At 40.1% G+C, this 15,846-nt stretch overlaps 2 protein-coding genes across 29 annotated transcripts in view; one reads left to right on the forward strand and one right to left on the reverse strand.

Annotated features, from left to right (window-relative positions):
• The window catches only part of Erich1 (glutamate-rich 1), a gene marked incomplete at its 5' end in the record, with an annotated part of 52,793,804 nt that overhangs the window by 3,546,706 nt on the left and 49,231,252 nt on the right, over nt 1-15,846 (forward strand).
• Ddx60 (DEXD/H-box helicase 60) overlaps nt 1-15,846 on the reverse strand; it is a 120,930-nt gene that overhangs the window by 26,596 nt on the left and 78,488 nt on the right. For all 29 annotated transcript variants that reach the window (XR_015639270.1, XR_015639265.1, XR_015639259.1 and 26 more), the window contains 2 exons: nt 10,791-10,946; nt 851-998 (listed from right to left, as the gene is read on the reverse strand). Coding sequence is in view for 15 of the 29 variants with exons in the window: in XM_087587269.1 (XP_087443395.1) it covers nt 851-998; nt 10,791-10,946 (304 nt within the window). In the remaining 14 variants the exon portion in view is untranslated. The remainder of the gene's footprint in view (nt 1-850; nt 999-10,790; nt 10,947-15,846) is intronic.

Below are 15,846 nucleotides of genomic sequence, written 5' to 3' on the forward strand. Positions count from 1 at the left end.
ATAAGCAGGATGTAAAGTGAATAATTTTTTTAAAAAAATACCCATATCCTAAGGAGGAAACCCAGTTGTGTCCAGTGTTATAATATATATAAAGATCAATACCCAGAGAGAAGGGAGAAGCTTAAGTCTCTAAAAGTAAAAAGCTATACCTAGTTATTTTGATTATATAGTTTCTATAAGACAGAATATCAAGGATCGATTGAAACAATGGTGTATACACTTGGTCGTGAAAATAAATTATGAAGCTAACAAATTCATGATACAATGAACACATGTAAATGTGTGTGTGTGTGTGTATGTTTGTACGCGTGTGCACGCGTGTGCCATTGCTTTTATTGAAAGTGGTTGTACTGTCAAGTATGTCATTTATAAACAATAGCTCAAAGGGCAAAAAGTTTAAAGATAACGGGGCAAACCAATTTTAGATATTTTAGCAATACTTTGAAAATTTTTAGCTGAAATATAGAAAGACTCTAGTTTTAAGAAATGCTGTGAGGATCTAAATATATTGTTTTACAGGGATCTAAGTTTTCAATGGGGTATAAGACACTAAAGTATAGAATTCTGACTACAATATACAGACTTTTATACATGACATAATGCAAAAACAGACATGGTTTAGAACCCAAGACACAAATCAACCAACAAGTTCTATGCCTATCCTTTCTGAGTGTAGATTATAAGGTCTTTGAGAGCAGTATGAAGCACAGTGTACTTCCTGATACATCTCCAGGTCACAAGGACTTCCTGTCAAGATTGCATGCAATGTAGCCAACACTGCCTGCCTAGGAGAGGCTTTTCTGATGATCAACACACTCTCCAGGAGCAGTGGTCCCTCCTAGGTACTGACCTCTTCGTCTATTGCCTTCTGATCAGCATATGTGCAGTCCTTGGGAATCTCTAGATTCTTCTCCAGACTCTTCAGGAGGTAATTGTGTTCAGCTTCATACATAATGCTTTGATCCAATCTTCTGGAAGATTTCTGACCCTTTTCATCTCTATAAAAATACAGTTTTAGGAAATCAATATTTGTATCCAACCGCTACAGGAAGCCCATACTAAGTCCTGCTTATCAACCAGAATCACAGTTTTGAGCATTTGTATTACCATGACCACAATGTGCTTGCTTCAGCCTCTGGAGACCATCCCTCCATAATGGATCACTCAAGATAAATCATTATGAATGTGATTTTTTTTCCTCCACTCATTGCCTTTCCCCAGATGAGCCTTGTTCCTCTTGCTAACGCGGCAATAGTTTTCTCTCCTTTAGCCTGTCTGACTCTCAATTTGGAGGTAATGTGTTCTTCCCAGTCTGCTTTGCCAGTTCAGGCCATTCTCCTTCCTCCTTGAGGTGGACACTGGAGCTGCTCTAAAAGTTCCCCAAAGGTGCTTAGCTGTGCTATTCTTTAGAGAATTAGCCTCAGTTGATGGAAGCTCTTCTGAAAGATTGCCTGCTGTGAAGCATAACCATCAGCTGGGAAGGGATGGGAACCCTCTGGAGCTCTCAAAGGAAAGAAGTTCAGTCTTTCTTCTAATAGAAGCTACATCTTAATTGTGCTTTCCTGTCTTCCTCCTGTTCTTCCTCATGAGTTCCTTATGAACACATTCCTTCATAAAGGCATGTACAGCCCTTCTCAGCATGTGCTACGAGGGAATCTAGCCTAGGACAGACCTCCATAAACCTGGCTGACACCCTTAAATAATCCTATTCCCCAGGATCCCTGAATGTACCAGGTGTTTACATTCGCTAGGGTCACATACACTTCCTTCACAGTTTTTGTCTCTTAAATATGTAAATAATACATATCTGAATATAAGAAGATGAGGTTTCTTGCATTCTTACCATAGTGTAGTATATATCATACACCCAGAGTGTACCAACTCCAGCTAGCATTTAACAAGGAGGAAACGGCATGACTATTTAAAGGCCCAGCCATACGGTTTCAAAACATCTGCTAAAGTGTTTACAAGGAAATATAGGTTACTGTCTAGCTCTAATTTTAAACTATTAAATAAAATAACTGTGTTAATAAAAACTGCTAAAGAAAATAGCCAAAATGTCATTCCAAGCTCAACAAACATGACCCTCCCTCCCCATAAGAGTGAGCTCTTGGTGTGCATGTTTCTTTAGGGGTTCCCCCTATTATAGAAAAGGATGCAGATAGAGAAGAATCAGAGTGTTAGTTTCCAATGTACGGGGCCTGAATCAGGCTACACATCCTCCTTACAATGAGAGTGTTGAAGACAGCAAACACCTTTCATTTGACACAGAGCTATCCTAAAAAGGATCATTTACCAAGAAGTCTTATACTCCCTGCATATATTCCCCTTGGAGTTCACTGCCTACAAAAAAAATTACACTGCTCAGAAAACAGCAAAACACAAAGAGGCATTATGCATAAAAGGATCTGCAGCAAATTTTAGCTTGCTCTGGAATTTGGAATATTTTGAGTAAGAGACTCTCTAAAAGTTTGTTTCAACTTCAAAGTGAATCTGAGGTCCTTACTTAAAAATATCTCTAGACCTCCCTAGGTAGTGGCTTTCATAGCACTTGAAGGTGCTATACAGCTGTTAAGGAAACAAAGCAATGGAGAGATTTGCCCAGCTGTCAAGCCTACAAACTGCAACAGTAGCATAGCAATATATCCCCAAGGGGCAGTTACCTTTATGGGATAATTAACAACAACTCATTAGACTTAAGGACATACTCAATATTGGGGAGATTCATAGCTGGTTCTGTAAACCCAGAAAATGACCTGTGGCTGGTGAAATAACAGGTCATGGGGAGAAATGACTACTGCTGAATTTCTAAACCAGTATAACTAACCACTAACTGCCTTTGAAATTCTTACTCTTACATACACAGATACATATAGCTCTCAACTTCACCAAAGAAGCTTCTTTTTGCAATAGACAGAGCCTATCACAGAGATCATCAGCTCGCCAAAATGCAGAGAACCAACCACGTGGTGCATATCCCCATTTGATACATCTACAATACAACTCCTAAGACTCAAGGAAAACTGAGGAAATGGGGCATACAATCTGTAAAAGCCAGAAGACCAAGACATCTGCTACCAGACAGTGCCTTCTATATATATAACAGGGAATCTACATTCAGGAAATCTTAGCAATATGGTCACCCAGATGCACAAATGACAATGCCAGCTGATAACAAGCATAGATGAGGAAAGTCTCATAAGGATCCAACCCTAGATAAAGACCTATAGGCAATTAATTTTCTGAACAATAGAGGGATACTCGGTAGTAGGCTTCTGATAGGTTACCCAATCCCAAGTAGTCATAACTAAACATGTATTCATATAACCATATTAAATAGAACTGATAGGATATATTCATATTCTTGTAGTGTGTGTGTGTGTGTGTGTGTGTGTGTTTAACTAATTCAAAAGGAAGAGATCATGATTTGAGAGAGAAGGAACAAGAAAGGAGCCAGAGGAGAAAGAATGTGGGGATGAATGACACAAACTCATGCATAAATTTTCCAACCACCACCACCACCACCACCACCACCACCACCACCACCACCACCACCACCACAATAGTTTTAAAGTAAAAATCCCTGGAACAACAATCCTCTGATAGACTATGGAGATATAAAGAAGGAAATAAATGTATGCCTCTTGTTGCAAAGAAGCTCAAAATTTAGAGAAACTGAGAAAGACTTAGCAACACTGATCCAAAGTGCTTGGGAACCAAATTTCACCTTTAGGATTTTGAAATACTAGCCATTAAATAACAGCATACCTTGAGATGGCACTGAAGTCTAAACAAGAAATTTTATTTAGGTTTTATCTGTACTACCACCTACATATAGCCTGAAGGCAATTTTTATACATATTTGAAATAAATTTATACACAAAACAAAGTTTTATCAAGTAAAAAATTCTATATAGAGTGTCACATGAGCACCCAGAAGTAGAGATTTTAAATGATTTTGGATTTTGGATTTCTCAGATAAAGGATGCTCAGTGTGGAAATTTTTTTAAAATACAGATTAATTTCCTAACTAACCAAACTAGAACATGCAAGAAAGTATAAATCTAAGCTGAGGAATCAGTATAAGATTCAGAGACTAGATAATGAATTTATTAGTATCCACTTTGGGAGCAATGAGGGGGATGGTAAGGAAGAAGCAGCTAGTGGGGCTCAGGAAAAGAAAGAGATGGAAGAATGAGTGAAATGAAAAGAGCCATAAACATCCTAAAAGAAAGTTATGGAGAATGAGTGGGAAAAATAAAAACAAAAATGAAACTTGTTACTAGAAGTTAGCCTCCATCCACAAATAACCCTATTAAAAAATGGGGTTCAGAGCTAAACAAAGAACTCACAGCTGAGGAATGCCGAATGGCTGATAAACACTTAAAGAAATGTTCAACATCTTTAGTCATAAGGGAAATGCAAATCAAAACAACCCTGAGATTTCACTTCACACCAGTGAGAATGGCTAAGATCAAAAACTCAGGTGACAGCAGATGCTGGCGAGGATGTGGAGAAAGAGGAACACTCCTCCATTTTTGGTGGGATTGCAGACTGGTACAACCATTCTGGAAATCAGTTTGAGGTTCCTCAGAAAATTATATGTTGAACTACCTAAGGACCCAGTTATACCTCTCTTGGGCATGTACCCAAAAGATGCCCCAACATATAAAAAAGAAACGTGCTCCACTATGTTCATAGCAGCCTTATTTATAAGAGCCAGAAGCTAGAAAGAACCCAGATGCCCTTCAACAGAGGAATGGATACAGAAAATGTGGTACATCTACACAGGGGAATACTACTCAGCTATCAAAAACAATGACTTTATGAAATTCATAGGCAAATGGATGGAACTGGAAAATATCATCCTGAGTGAGGTAACCCAATCACAGAAAAACACACATGGTATGCACTCATTGATACGTGGATATTAGCCCAAATGCTTCAATTACCCTAAATGCACAGAACACATGAAACTCAAGAAGGATGACCAAAATGCGAATGCTTCATTCCTTCTTTAAAAGAGGAACAAGAATACCTTGGGAGGGAATAGGGAGGCAACGTTTAGAACAGAGGCTGAAGGAACACCCATTCAGAGCCTGCCACACATGTGGCCCATACATATACAGCCACCAAACTAGATAAGATGGATGAACAAAAAAGTACAGGTTGACAGGAACCGTATGTAGATCTCTCCTGAAAGACACAGCCAGAATACAGGAAATACATAGGCAAATGCCAGGAGCAAACCACTGAACTGAGAATCCCCGTTGAAGGAATCAGAGAAAGGACTGAAAGAGCTTGAAGGGGTTTGAGACCCCATATGACCAACAATGCCAACCAGAGCTTCCAGGGACTACTATACATGGACTGACCCTGGGCTCCAACTGCACAGGTAGCAATGAATAGTCTAGTAAGGGCACCAGTGGAAGGGGAAGCCCTTGGTCCTGCCAAGACTGAACCCCCAGTGAACATGATTGTTGTGGGGAGGGTGGTAATGGGGGAAGGATGAGGAGGGGAATACTCATGTAGAAGGGGAAGGGGAGGAGTTAGGTGGACGTTGGCCTCAAAACTGGAAAAGGGAATAACAATTGAAATGTAAATAAGAAATACCCAATTTAATAAAGATGGAGGAAAAAAAAGAAGTTAGCCTCCATCCACCGGGCAATAGAAAAAGAATGCCTAGCACGTGGTGTAATCTAACCAGTTTCAAAGTTTATAAGCATCTATCAGTTAGGTTGGAGAGGAGTGAACCTGGAGACTCTTCAGTTAATAAAGACCTGCGAAAAATATGGCAAGTTTTCAACCCTCACAATCACCGAAGGTGGAGAGGAACAAAAAGAGAACATCATCATCATCATTATCATCATCATCATCATCATCATCATCATCGTTGTCGTCGTCGTCGTCATCGTCATCGTCATCATTATCTCATCATCATCATCAACAACAACATCAATCATCATCAATCATCATCATCACCATCAATCATAACCATCATCATTAGTCTTTGGCCCTAGAGTTGACAAAATGACATGCTAAGAGCACTGAGCTTCCAGGTGTGAAATTAGAATTGTCATCCAGTCCCAAACACACTCTATGACTCGCCTGGCAGTAGTATGTCATGAATCAAGACAAAGTGCCTGGACACCATCGGATGATCGAGTCAAGTTCTGCAATACACAAAGACTGATAGACTCTGGACCTGCTTCTAACCATCATAAATTTAAATGATCTAAGTAGGTAAAGAATACGTAATGCTTGTCACTTGTCTTCACCCAATTCTCCCACTGAAATTTAAAAACGAGAACAGTCCAAGCATTAATGAGAACTTCATTACAGAGCATTTGCAATGTATGCTTCCTACTAGGACATTTATGTTGTATGAACCCATATGTTGCCAATTTGCCTGGCAAAATACTTACATTTTTTGTTTCTCCAGAGATTTTTAAACTTTTCGAAGTTTGTTAGTCATGGTATAAGCTACTTTATCAGCTTTGGGAGGTCTTTTCTCCTCCTGTTTTTCCTCTAGGAATTCACAAACACTTTCAGCGCATTCTTCTACAGTATTTTATCTCCTTGAGTTGTATTGTTCAATCAATCATACCATTTCTTCTCTTTTCAGTTTTTAGTTTTCACCTTTGATTTTTTTTTATTAACTTGAGTATTTCTTATATAAATTTCGAGTGTTATTCCCTTTCGCGGTTTCCGGGCAAACATCCCCCTAACCCATTCCCCTCCCCTTCTTTATCCCCCTCCCCATCCTCCCCCCATTGCCGCCCTCCCCCCAACAATCTAGTTCACTGAGTGTTCAGTCTTAGCAGGACCAAGGGCTTCCCTTTCCACTGGTGCTCTTACTAGGATATTCATTGCTACCTATGAGGTCAGAGTCCAGGATCAGTCCATGTATAGTCTTTAGGTAGTGGCTTAGTCCCTGGAAGCTCTGGTTGCTTGGCATTGTTGTTTATATGGAGTCTCGAGCCCCTTCAAGCTCTTCCAGTTCTTTCTCTGATTCCTTCAACGGGGGTCCTATTTTCAGTTCAGTGGTTTGCTGCTGGCATTCGCCTCTGTATTTACTGAATTCTAGCTGTGTCTCTCAGGAGCGATCTACATCCGGCTCCTGTTGGCCTGCACTTCTTTGCTTCATCCATCTTGTTAATTGGATGACTGTATGTATGGGCCACATGTGGGGCAAGCTCTGAATGGGTGTTCCTTCTGTCTCTGTTCTAATCTTTGCCTCTCTATTCCCTCCCAAGGTATTCTTGTTCCTCTTTTAAAGAAGGAATGAAGCATTCGCATTTTGGTCATCCTTCTTGAGTTTCATGTGTTCTGTGCATTTAGGGTAATTCTCATTCAGATACCACACTGGGTCACTGGGGTCAAGCCTAGAAGTTTTATACCCAGCTCTATTTCCTGTTTTTCTTTGCTTCCTGATTATAGACACAGTGTGACTAGTCACTTCTTACTTTTGCTACCATGTTTATTCCTGTCCCTGTATAAGGAAGTGTGTATCCTTTCAAACTGTAAATCAGTTTAAACACTTCTGTAATTGCTTCTTGTCAGGCATTTGCTCACAACCATGAGAAATGTAACACACAACCAGAACAGAGAGACCTAATCTTATGATAAATAGAATTGATAGGATATATTCATATTCTTGTAATGTGTGTGTGTGTGTGTGTGTGTGTGTGTGTGTGTGTTTAGCTAATTAAAAAGGAAGAGATCATGATTTGAGAGAGAAGGAACAAGAAAGGAGCCAGAGACGGGTTGGGGATTTAGCTCAGTGGTAGAGCGCTTGCCTAGCAAACACAAGGCCCTGGGTTCGGTCCCCACCTCCAAAAAAAAAAAGAAAAGAAAAGAAAGAAAGGAGCCAGAGGAGAAAGAGTGTGTGGATGAATGATACAAACTCACACATAAATTTTCCATCCACCACCACCACCACCACCATTATTATCTTTTAAAAATAGTTTTAAAGTAAAAATCCTTGGAACAATTCTCTGACAGACTATGGAGATGTAAAGAAGGAAATAAATGTATGCCTCTAGTTGAAAAGAAGCTCAGAATTTAGAGAAACTGACAAAGACTTAGCAATACTGATGCAAAGTGCTTGGGAACCAAATTTCACCTTTAGGATTTTGAAATACTAGCCATTAAATAACAGCATACCTTGAGATGGCACTCAAGTCTAAACAAGAAATTTTATTTAGATTTTATCTGTACTACCACCTACATATGGACTGAAGGCAATTTTTATACATATTTGAAATAAATTTATACACAAAACAAAGTTTTATCAAGTAAAAAATTCGATATAGAGTGTCACATGAGCACCTAGAACTAGATATTTTAAATGATTTTGGATTTTAGATTTCTCAGGTAAAGGATGCTCAGTGTGGAAATTTTTTTAAAATACAGATTGATTTCCTAACTAACCAAACTAGAACATGCAAGAAAGTATAAATCTAAGCTGAGGAATCAGTATAAGATTCAGAGACTAGATAATGAATTTATGAGTATCCACTTTGGGAGCAATGAGGGGGATGGTAAGGAAGAAGCAGCTAGTGGGGCTCAGGAAAAGAAAGAGACGGAAGAATGAGTGAAATGAAAAGAGCCATAAACATCCTAAAAGAAAGTTATGGAGAATGAGTGGGAAAAATAAAAACAAAAAGGAAACTTGTTACTAGAAGTTAGCCTCCATCCACAAATAACCCTATTAAAAAATGGGGTTCAGAGCTAATCAAAGAATTCACAGCTGAGGAATGCCGAATGGCTGAGAAACACCTAAAGAAATGTTCAACATCTTTAGTCATAAGGGAAATGCAAATCAAAACAACCCTGAGATTTCACCTCACACCAGTGAGAATGGCTAAGATCAAAAACTCAGGTGACAGCAGATGCTGGTGAGGATGTGGAGAAAGAGGAACACTCCTCCATTGTTGGTGGGATTGCAGACTGGTACAACCATTCTGGAAATCAGTCTGGAGGTTCCTCAGAAAATTGGACATTGAACTACCTGAGGACCCAGCTATACCTCTCTTGGGTATATACCAAAAAGATGCTCCAACATATAACAAAGACACATGCTCCACTATGTTCATAGCAGCCTTATTTATAATAGCCAGAAGCTGGAAAGAACACAGATGCACTTCAACAGAGGAATGGATACAGAAAATGTGGTACATCTACACAATGGAATACTACTCAGCTATCAAATAATGACTTTGTGAAATTCATAGGCAAATGAATGGAACTGGAAAATATCATCCTGAGTGAGGTAACCCAATCACAGAAAAACACACATGGTATGCACTCATTGATAAGTGGGTATTAGCCCAAATGCTCGAATTACCCTAAATGCACAGAACACATGAAATTCAAGAAGGATGACCAAAATGCAAATGCTTCACTCCTTCTTTAAAAGGGGAACAAGAATACCCTTGGGAGGGAATAGAGAGGCAAAGTTTAGAACAGAGGCTGAAGGAACACCCATTCAGAGCCTGCCCCACATGTAGCCCATACATATACAGCCACCACACTAGATAAGATAAATGAAGCACAGAAGTGCAGGCTGACAGGAACCGGATGTAGATCTCTCCTGAGAGACATAGCCAGAATATGGCAAATACATAGGCAAATGCCAGCAGCAAACCACTGAACTGAGAACGGGACCCCCATTGAAGGATTCAGAGAAAGGACTGAAAGAGCTTGAGGGGCTTGAGACCCCATATGAACAACAATGCCAACCAACCAGAGTTTCCAGGGACTAAGCCACTACGCAAAGAGTATACATGGACTGACCCTGGCTCCAATCATATAGGTAGTAATGTGTAGCCTAGTAAGAGCACCAGTGGAAGGGGAAGCCCTTGGTCCTGCAAAGACTGAACCCCCAGTGAACGTGATTGTTGGGGGGAGAGCGGTAATGGGGGGAGGATGGGGGAGGGGAACACCCATGTAGAAGGGGAAGGGGAGGGGTTAGGTGGATGTTGGCCTGGAAACCGGGAAAGGGAATAACAATTGAAATGTAAATAAGAAATACCCAATTTAATAAAGATGGAGGGGAAAAAAAAGAAGTTAGCCTCCATCCACTGAGCAATAGAAAAAGAATGCCTAGCACATGCAGTAATCTAAACAGTTTCAAAGTTTATAAGCATGTATCAGTTAGGTTGGAGAGGAGTGAACCTGGAGACTCTTCAGTTAATAAAGACCTGGGAAAAATATGGCAAGTTTTCAACCCTCACAATCACCGAAGGTGGAGAGGAACATAAAGAGATCATCATCATCATCATCATCATCATCATCATCATCATCATCATCATCATTAACAACAACATCAATCATCATCATCACCATCAATCATAACCATCATCATTAGTCTTTGGCCCTAGAGTTGGCAAAACGACATGCTAAGAGCACTGAGCTTCCAAGTGTGAAATTGGAATTGTAATCCAGTCCCAAACACACTCTATGACTCGCCTGGCAGTAGTTCGTCATGAATCAAGACAAAGTGCCTGGACACCATCGGATGATCGAGTCAAGTTCTGCAATACACAAGGACTGATAGAATTTGGACCTACTTCTAACCATCATAAATTTAAATGATCTAAGTAGGTAAGGAATACATAATGCTTGTCACTTGTCGTCACCCAATTCTCCCACTGAAATTTAAAAACGAGAACAGTCCAAGCAGTAATGAGAACTTCATTACAGAGCATTTGCAATGCATGCTTCCTACTAGGACATTTATGTTGTACGAACCCATATGTGGCCAATTTGCCTGGTGAAATACTTACATTTTTTGTTTCTCCAGAGATTTTTTAACTTTTCGAAGTTTGTTAGCCATGATATAAGCTTCTTTATCAGCTTTGGGAGGTCTTTTCTCCTCCTGTTTTTCCTCCAGGAATTCACAAACATTTTCAGCGCATTCTTCTACGGTATCTAAACTAAATCTGGAAGCAAATGAACATATATTAAAACTATCATAAGATTAGATCTCTCTGTTCTGGCTGTGTGTTACATTTCTCAAGGACACACACCTCCTTATACAGGGACAGGAATAAACATGGTAGCAAAAGTAAGAAGTGACTAGTCACACTGTGTCTATAATCAGGAAGCAAAGAAAAACAGGAAATAGAGCTGGGTATAAAACTTCTAGGCTTGACCCCAGTGACCCAGTGTAGTATCTGAATGAGAATGGCCCCCATCAGCTCATGTATCCGAATACTTAATCTGCAGTTAGTGGAACTATTTGGGAAGAATTAGAAGTCTTAGGCTTGCTGGAGGAGGTATGCCACTGGGGCAGGTTTCTGACTATATGATGTGGAAATTCCTGAAGGAGAATCTATCATACCTTGTGAAATACAGTCATTTCCATCAGAGTGTGACTCTTTTTAAAAAATCTGCATCACTTGGAAACAACTGTGCCTCCTAAGTCTCTCTGAACTACATATATTGAAAGTGACCTTGAAATTCCACATCAGCTATTAATATTTTATAGCACTGATTACACACTCATGACTTTTGAATTTTAGTCCTATGTATGATCACACAGTCATTAAGTGGTTATCAATCAATGACATACCTAAAGAAGAGAAAAGTAGAATTTATGCATAGGCCTAGCCTTGAAATGCAAGACCTTAAACACGTATCAACATTTCTTACCTTTGAACGTGTTCTACACACTTTTCTCCACTCAGGGTACAGAAACTTGGAGCTACTACGATTAATGTGGTAAGTAAGCTCTGACCGGTAAAGCTTGGTCCCAGACCAATTTTGATCTCTTTATGATCTGGTACTAATAAAGACAAAGACGGGACCCCCGTTGGAGGAATTAGAGAAAGGATTGAAAGAACTGAACGGGCTTGAAACTCCATAAGAACAACAATGCCAACAAACCAGAGCTCCCAGGGACTAAACCATTACCCGAGGACTATACATGGACTGATCCATGGCTCCAGCTGCATATGTAGCAAAGAATGGCCTTGCTGGGCACCGACAGAAGGAGAAGCCCTTGGACCTGCCAAGGTGGGACCCCCCCCAGTGCAGGGGAACGTCGGAAAATGGGAAAGGAGGAGTGGATGGGGAAGGGGAACACCCTTACAGAAGAAGGGGAGGGAGTGGGAAAGGGACCTTATGTTCAGGCAACCAGGAAAGGAAATAACATTTGAAATGAAATCTAAATTAAAAAAATATGAGACCTCACCGCCTGGTCAGGTGGGCACTCCTGAGGCTGCAGAGCAGAGGAGACCACCAACACTGCCCCCCCTGCCCACATCCCTGGCCTAGAGAAAACTGTATAAGGCCTCTGGGTTCCCGTAGGGGAGGGCCCAGACACCGCCCCCTGCGCCTGAGTCACCGCCGGAACCTGAAGGAAACAGACAGGATAAACAGTTCTCTGCACCCAAATCCCGTGGGAGGGAGAGCTAAACCTACAGAGAGGCAGACACGCCTGGGAAACCAGAATAGACTGCACTCTGCACACATCCAGACACCAGAGGAAAACACCAAACGCCATCTGGAACCCTGGTGCACAGAGGCTCCCGGAAAGAGCGGCGCAGATCTTCCGGTTGCTGCCGCCACATAGAGCTCGTGGGCAGCACCCCGCGAGCAAACTTGAGCCTCAGGACCACAGGTAAGACCAACTTTTCTGCTGCAAGTGACCTGCCTGGTGAACTCAAGACACAGGAACAGCTGAAGACCTGTAGAGAGGAAAAACTACACGCCCGAAAGCAGAACACTCTGTCCCCATAACTGGCTGAAAGAAAACAGGAAAACAGGTCTACAGCACTCCTGACACACAGGCTTATAGGACAGTTTAGCCATTGTCAGAAATAGCAGAACAAAGTAACACTAGAGATAATCTGATGGCAAGAGGCAAGCCCAGGAAACCAAGCAACAGAAACCAAGACTACATGGCATCATCGGAGCCCAATTCTCCCACCAAAACAAACATGGAATATCCAAACACACCAGAAAAGCAAGATCTAGTTTCAAAATCATATTTTATCATGATGCTGGAGGACTTCAAGAAAGACGTGAAGAACTCCCTTAGAGAACAAGTAGAAGCCTACAGAGAGGAATCGCAAAAATGCCTGAAAGAATTCCAGGAAAACATAAATAAACAAGTAGAAACCCATAGAGAGGAGACACAAAAATCCCTGAAAGAATTCCAGGAAAACACAATCAAACAGTTGAAGGAATTAAAAATGGAAATAGAAGTAATCAAGAAAGAACACATGGAAACAACCCTGGATATAGAAAATCAAAAGAAGAGACAAGGAGCTATAGATAGAAGCCTCACCAACAGAATACAAGAGATGGAAGAGAGAATCTCGGGAGCAGAAGATTCCATAGAAATCATTGACTCAACTGTCAAAGATAATGTAAAGCAGAAAAAGCTAATGGTCCAAAACATACAGGAAATCCAGGACTCAATGAGAAGATCAAACCTAAGGATAATAGGTATAGAAGAGAGTGAAGACTCCCAGCTCAAAGGACCAGTAAATATCTTCAACAAAATCATAGAAGAAAACTTCCCTAACCTAAAAAAAGAGATACCCATAGGCATACAAGAAGCCTACAGAACTCCAAATAGATTGGACCAGAAAAGAAACACCTCCTGTCACATAATAGTCAAAACACCAAATGCACAAAATAAAGAAAGAATATTAAAAGCAGTAAGGGAAAAAGGTCAAATAACATGTAAAGGCAGACCTATCAGAATCACACCAGACTTTTCGCCAGAAACTATGAAGGCCAGAAGATCCTGGACAGATGTCATACAGACCCTAAGAGAACACAAATGCCAGCCCAGGTTACTGTATCCTGCAAAACTATCAATTAACATAGATGGAGAAACCAAGATATTCCATGACAAAACCAAATTTACACAATATCTTTCTACAAATCCAGCACTACAAAGGATAATAAAGGGTAAAGCCCAACATAAGGAGGCAAGCTATACCCAAGAAGAAGCAAGAAACTAATCGTCTTGGCAACAAAACAAAGAGAAGAAAAGCACACAAACATAACCTCACATCCAAATGTGAATATAACAGGAAGCAATAATCACTATTCCTTAATATCTCTCAACATCAATGGCCTCAACTCCCCAATAAAAAGACATAGATTAAAAAACTGGATACACAACGAGGACCCTGCATTCTGCTGCCTACAGGAAACACACCTCAGAGACAAAGAGAGACACAACCTCAGAGTGAAAGGCTGGAAAACAACTTTCAAAGCAAATGGTCAGAAGAAGCAAGCTGGAGTAGCCATTCTAATATCAAATAAAATCAATTTTCAACTAAAAGTCATCAAAAAAGATAAGGAAGGACACTTCATATTCATCAAAGGAAAAATCCACCAAGATGAATCTCAATCCTAAATATCTATGCCCCAAATACAAGGGCACCTACATACGTAAAAGAAACCTTACTAAAGCTCAAAACACATATTGCACCTCACACAATAATAGTGGGAGATTTCAACACCCCACTCTCATCAATGGACAGATCATGGAAACAGAAATTAAACAGAGATGTAGACAGACTAAGAGAAGTCATGAGCCAAATGGACTTAAGGGATATTTATAGAACATTCTATCCTAAAGCAAAAGGATATACCTTCTTCTCAGCTCCTCATGGTACTTTCTCCAAAATTGACCATATAGTTGGTCAAAAAACGGGCCTCAACAGGTACAGAAAGATAGAAATAATCGCATGTGTGCTATCAGACCACCACAGCCTAAAACTGGTCTTCAATAACAATAAGGGAAGAATGCCCACATATACGCGGAAATTGAACAATGCTCTACTCAATGATAACCTAGTCAAGGAAGAAATAAAGAAAGAAATTAAAAACTTTTTAGAATTTTATGAAAATGAAGGTACAACATACCCAAACTTATGGGACACAATGAAAGCTGTGCTAAGAGGAAAACTCATAGCACTGTGTGCCTGCAGAAAGAAACAGGAAAGAGCATATGTCAACAGCTTCACAGCACACCTAAAAGCTCTAGAACAAAAAGAAGCAAATACACCCAGGAGGAGTAGAAGGCAGGAAATAATCAAACTCAGAGCTGAAATCAACCAAGTAGAAACAAAAAGGACCATAGAAACAATCAATAGAACCAAAAGTTGGTTCTTTGAGAAAATCAACAAGATAGATAAACCCTTAGCTAGACTAACGAGAGGACACAGAGAGTGTGTCCAAATTAACAAAATCAGAAATGAAAAGGGAGACATAACTACAGATTCAGAGGAAATTCAAAAAATCATCAGATCTTACTATAAAAGCCTATATTCAACAAAACTTGAAAATCTATAGGAAATGGACAATTTCCTAGACAAATACCAGGTACCGAAGTTAAATCAGGAACAGATATACCAGTTAAACAACCCCATAACTCCTAAGGAAATAGAAGCAGTCATTAAAGGTCTCCCAACCAAAAAGAGCCCAGGTCCAGACGGGTTTAGTGCAGAATTCTATCAAACCTTCATAGAAGACCTCATACCAATATTATCCAAACTATTCCACAAAATTGAAACAGATGGATCACTCCCGAATTCCTTCTATGAAGCCACAATTACTCTTATACCTAAACCACACAAAGACCCAACAAAGAAAGAGAACTTCAGACCAATTTCCCTTATGAATATCGACGCAAAAATACTCAATAAAGTTCTGGCAAACCGAATCCAAGAGCACATCAAAACAATCATCCACCATGATCAAGGAGGTTTCATCCCAGGCATGCAGGGATGGTTTAATATACGGAAAACCATCAACGTGATCCATCATATAAACAAACTGAAAGAACAAAACCACATGATCATTTCATTAGATGCT

The sequence above is a fragment of the Rattus norvegicus genome, chromosome 16 (genome assembly GCF_021556685.1).
Source record: "Rattus norvegicus strain SHRSP/BbbUtx chromosome 16, alternate assembly SHRSP_T2T, whole genome shotgun sequence".
Taxonomy (NCBI): Eukaryota; Metazoa; Chordata; class Mammalia; order Rodentia; family Muridae; genus Rattus; species Rattus norvegicus.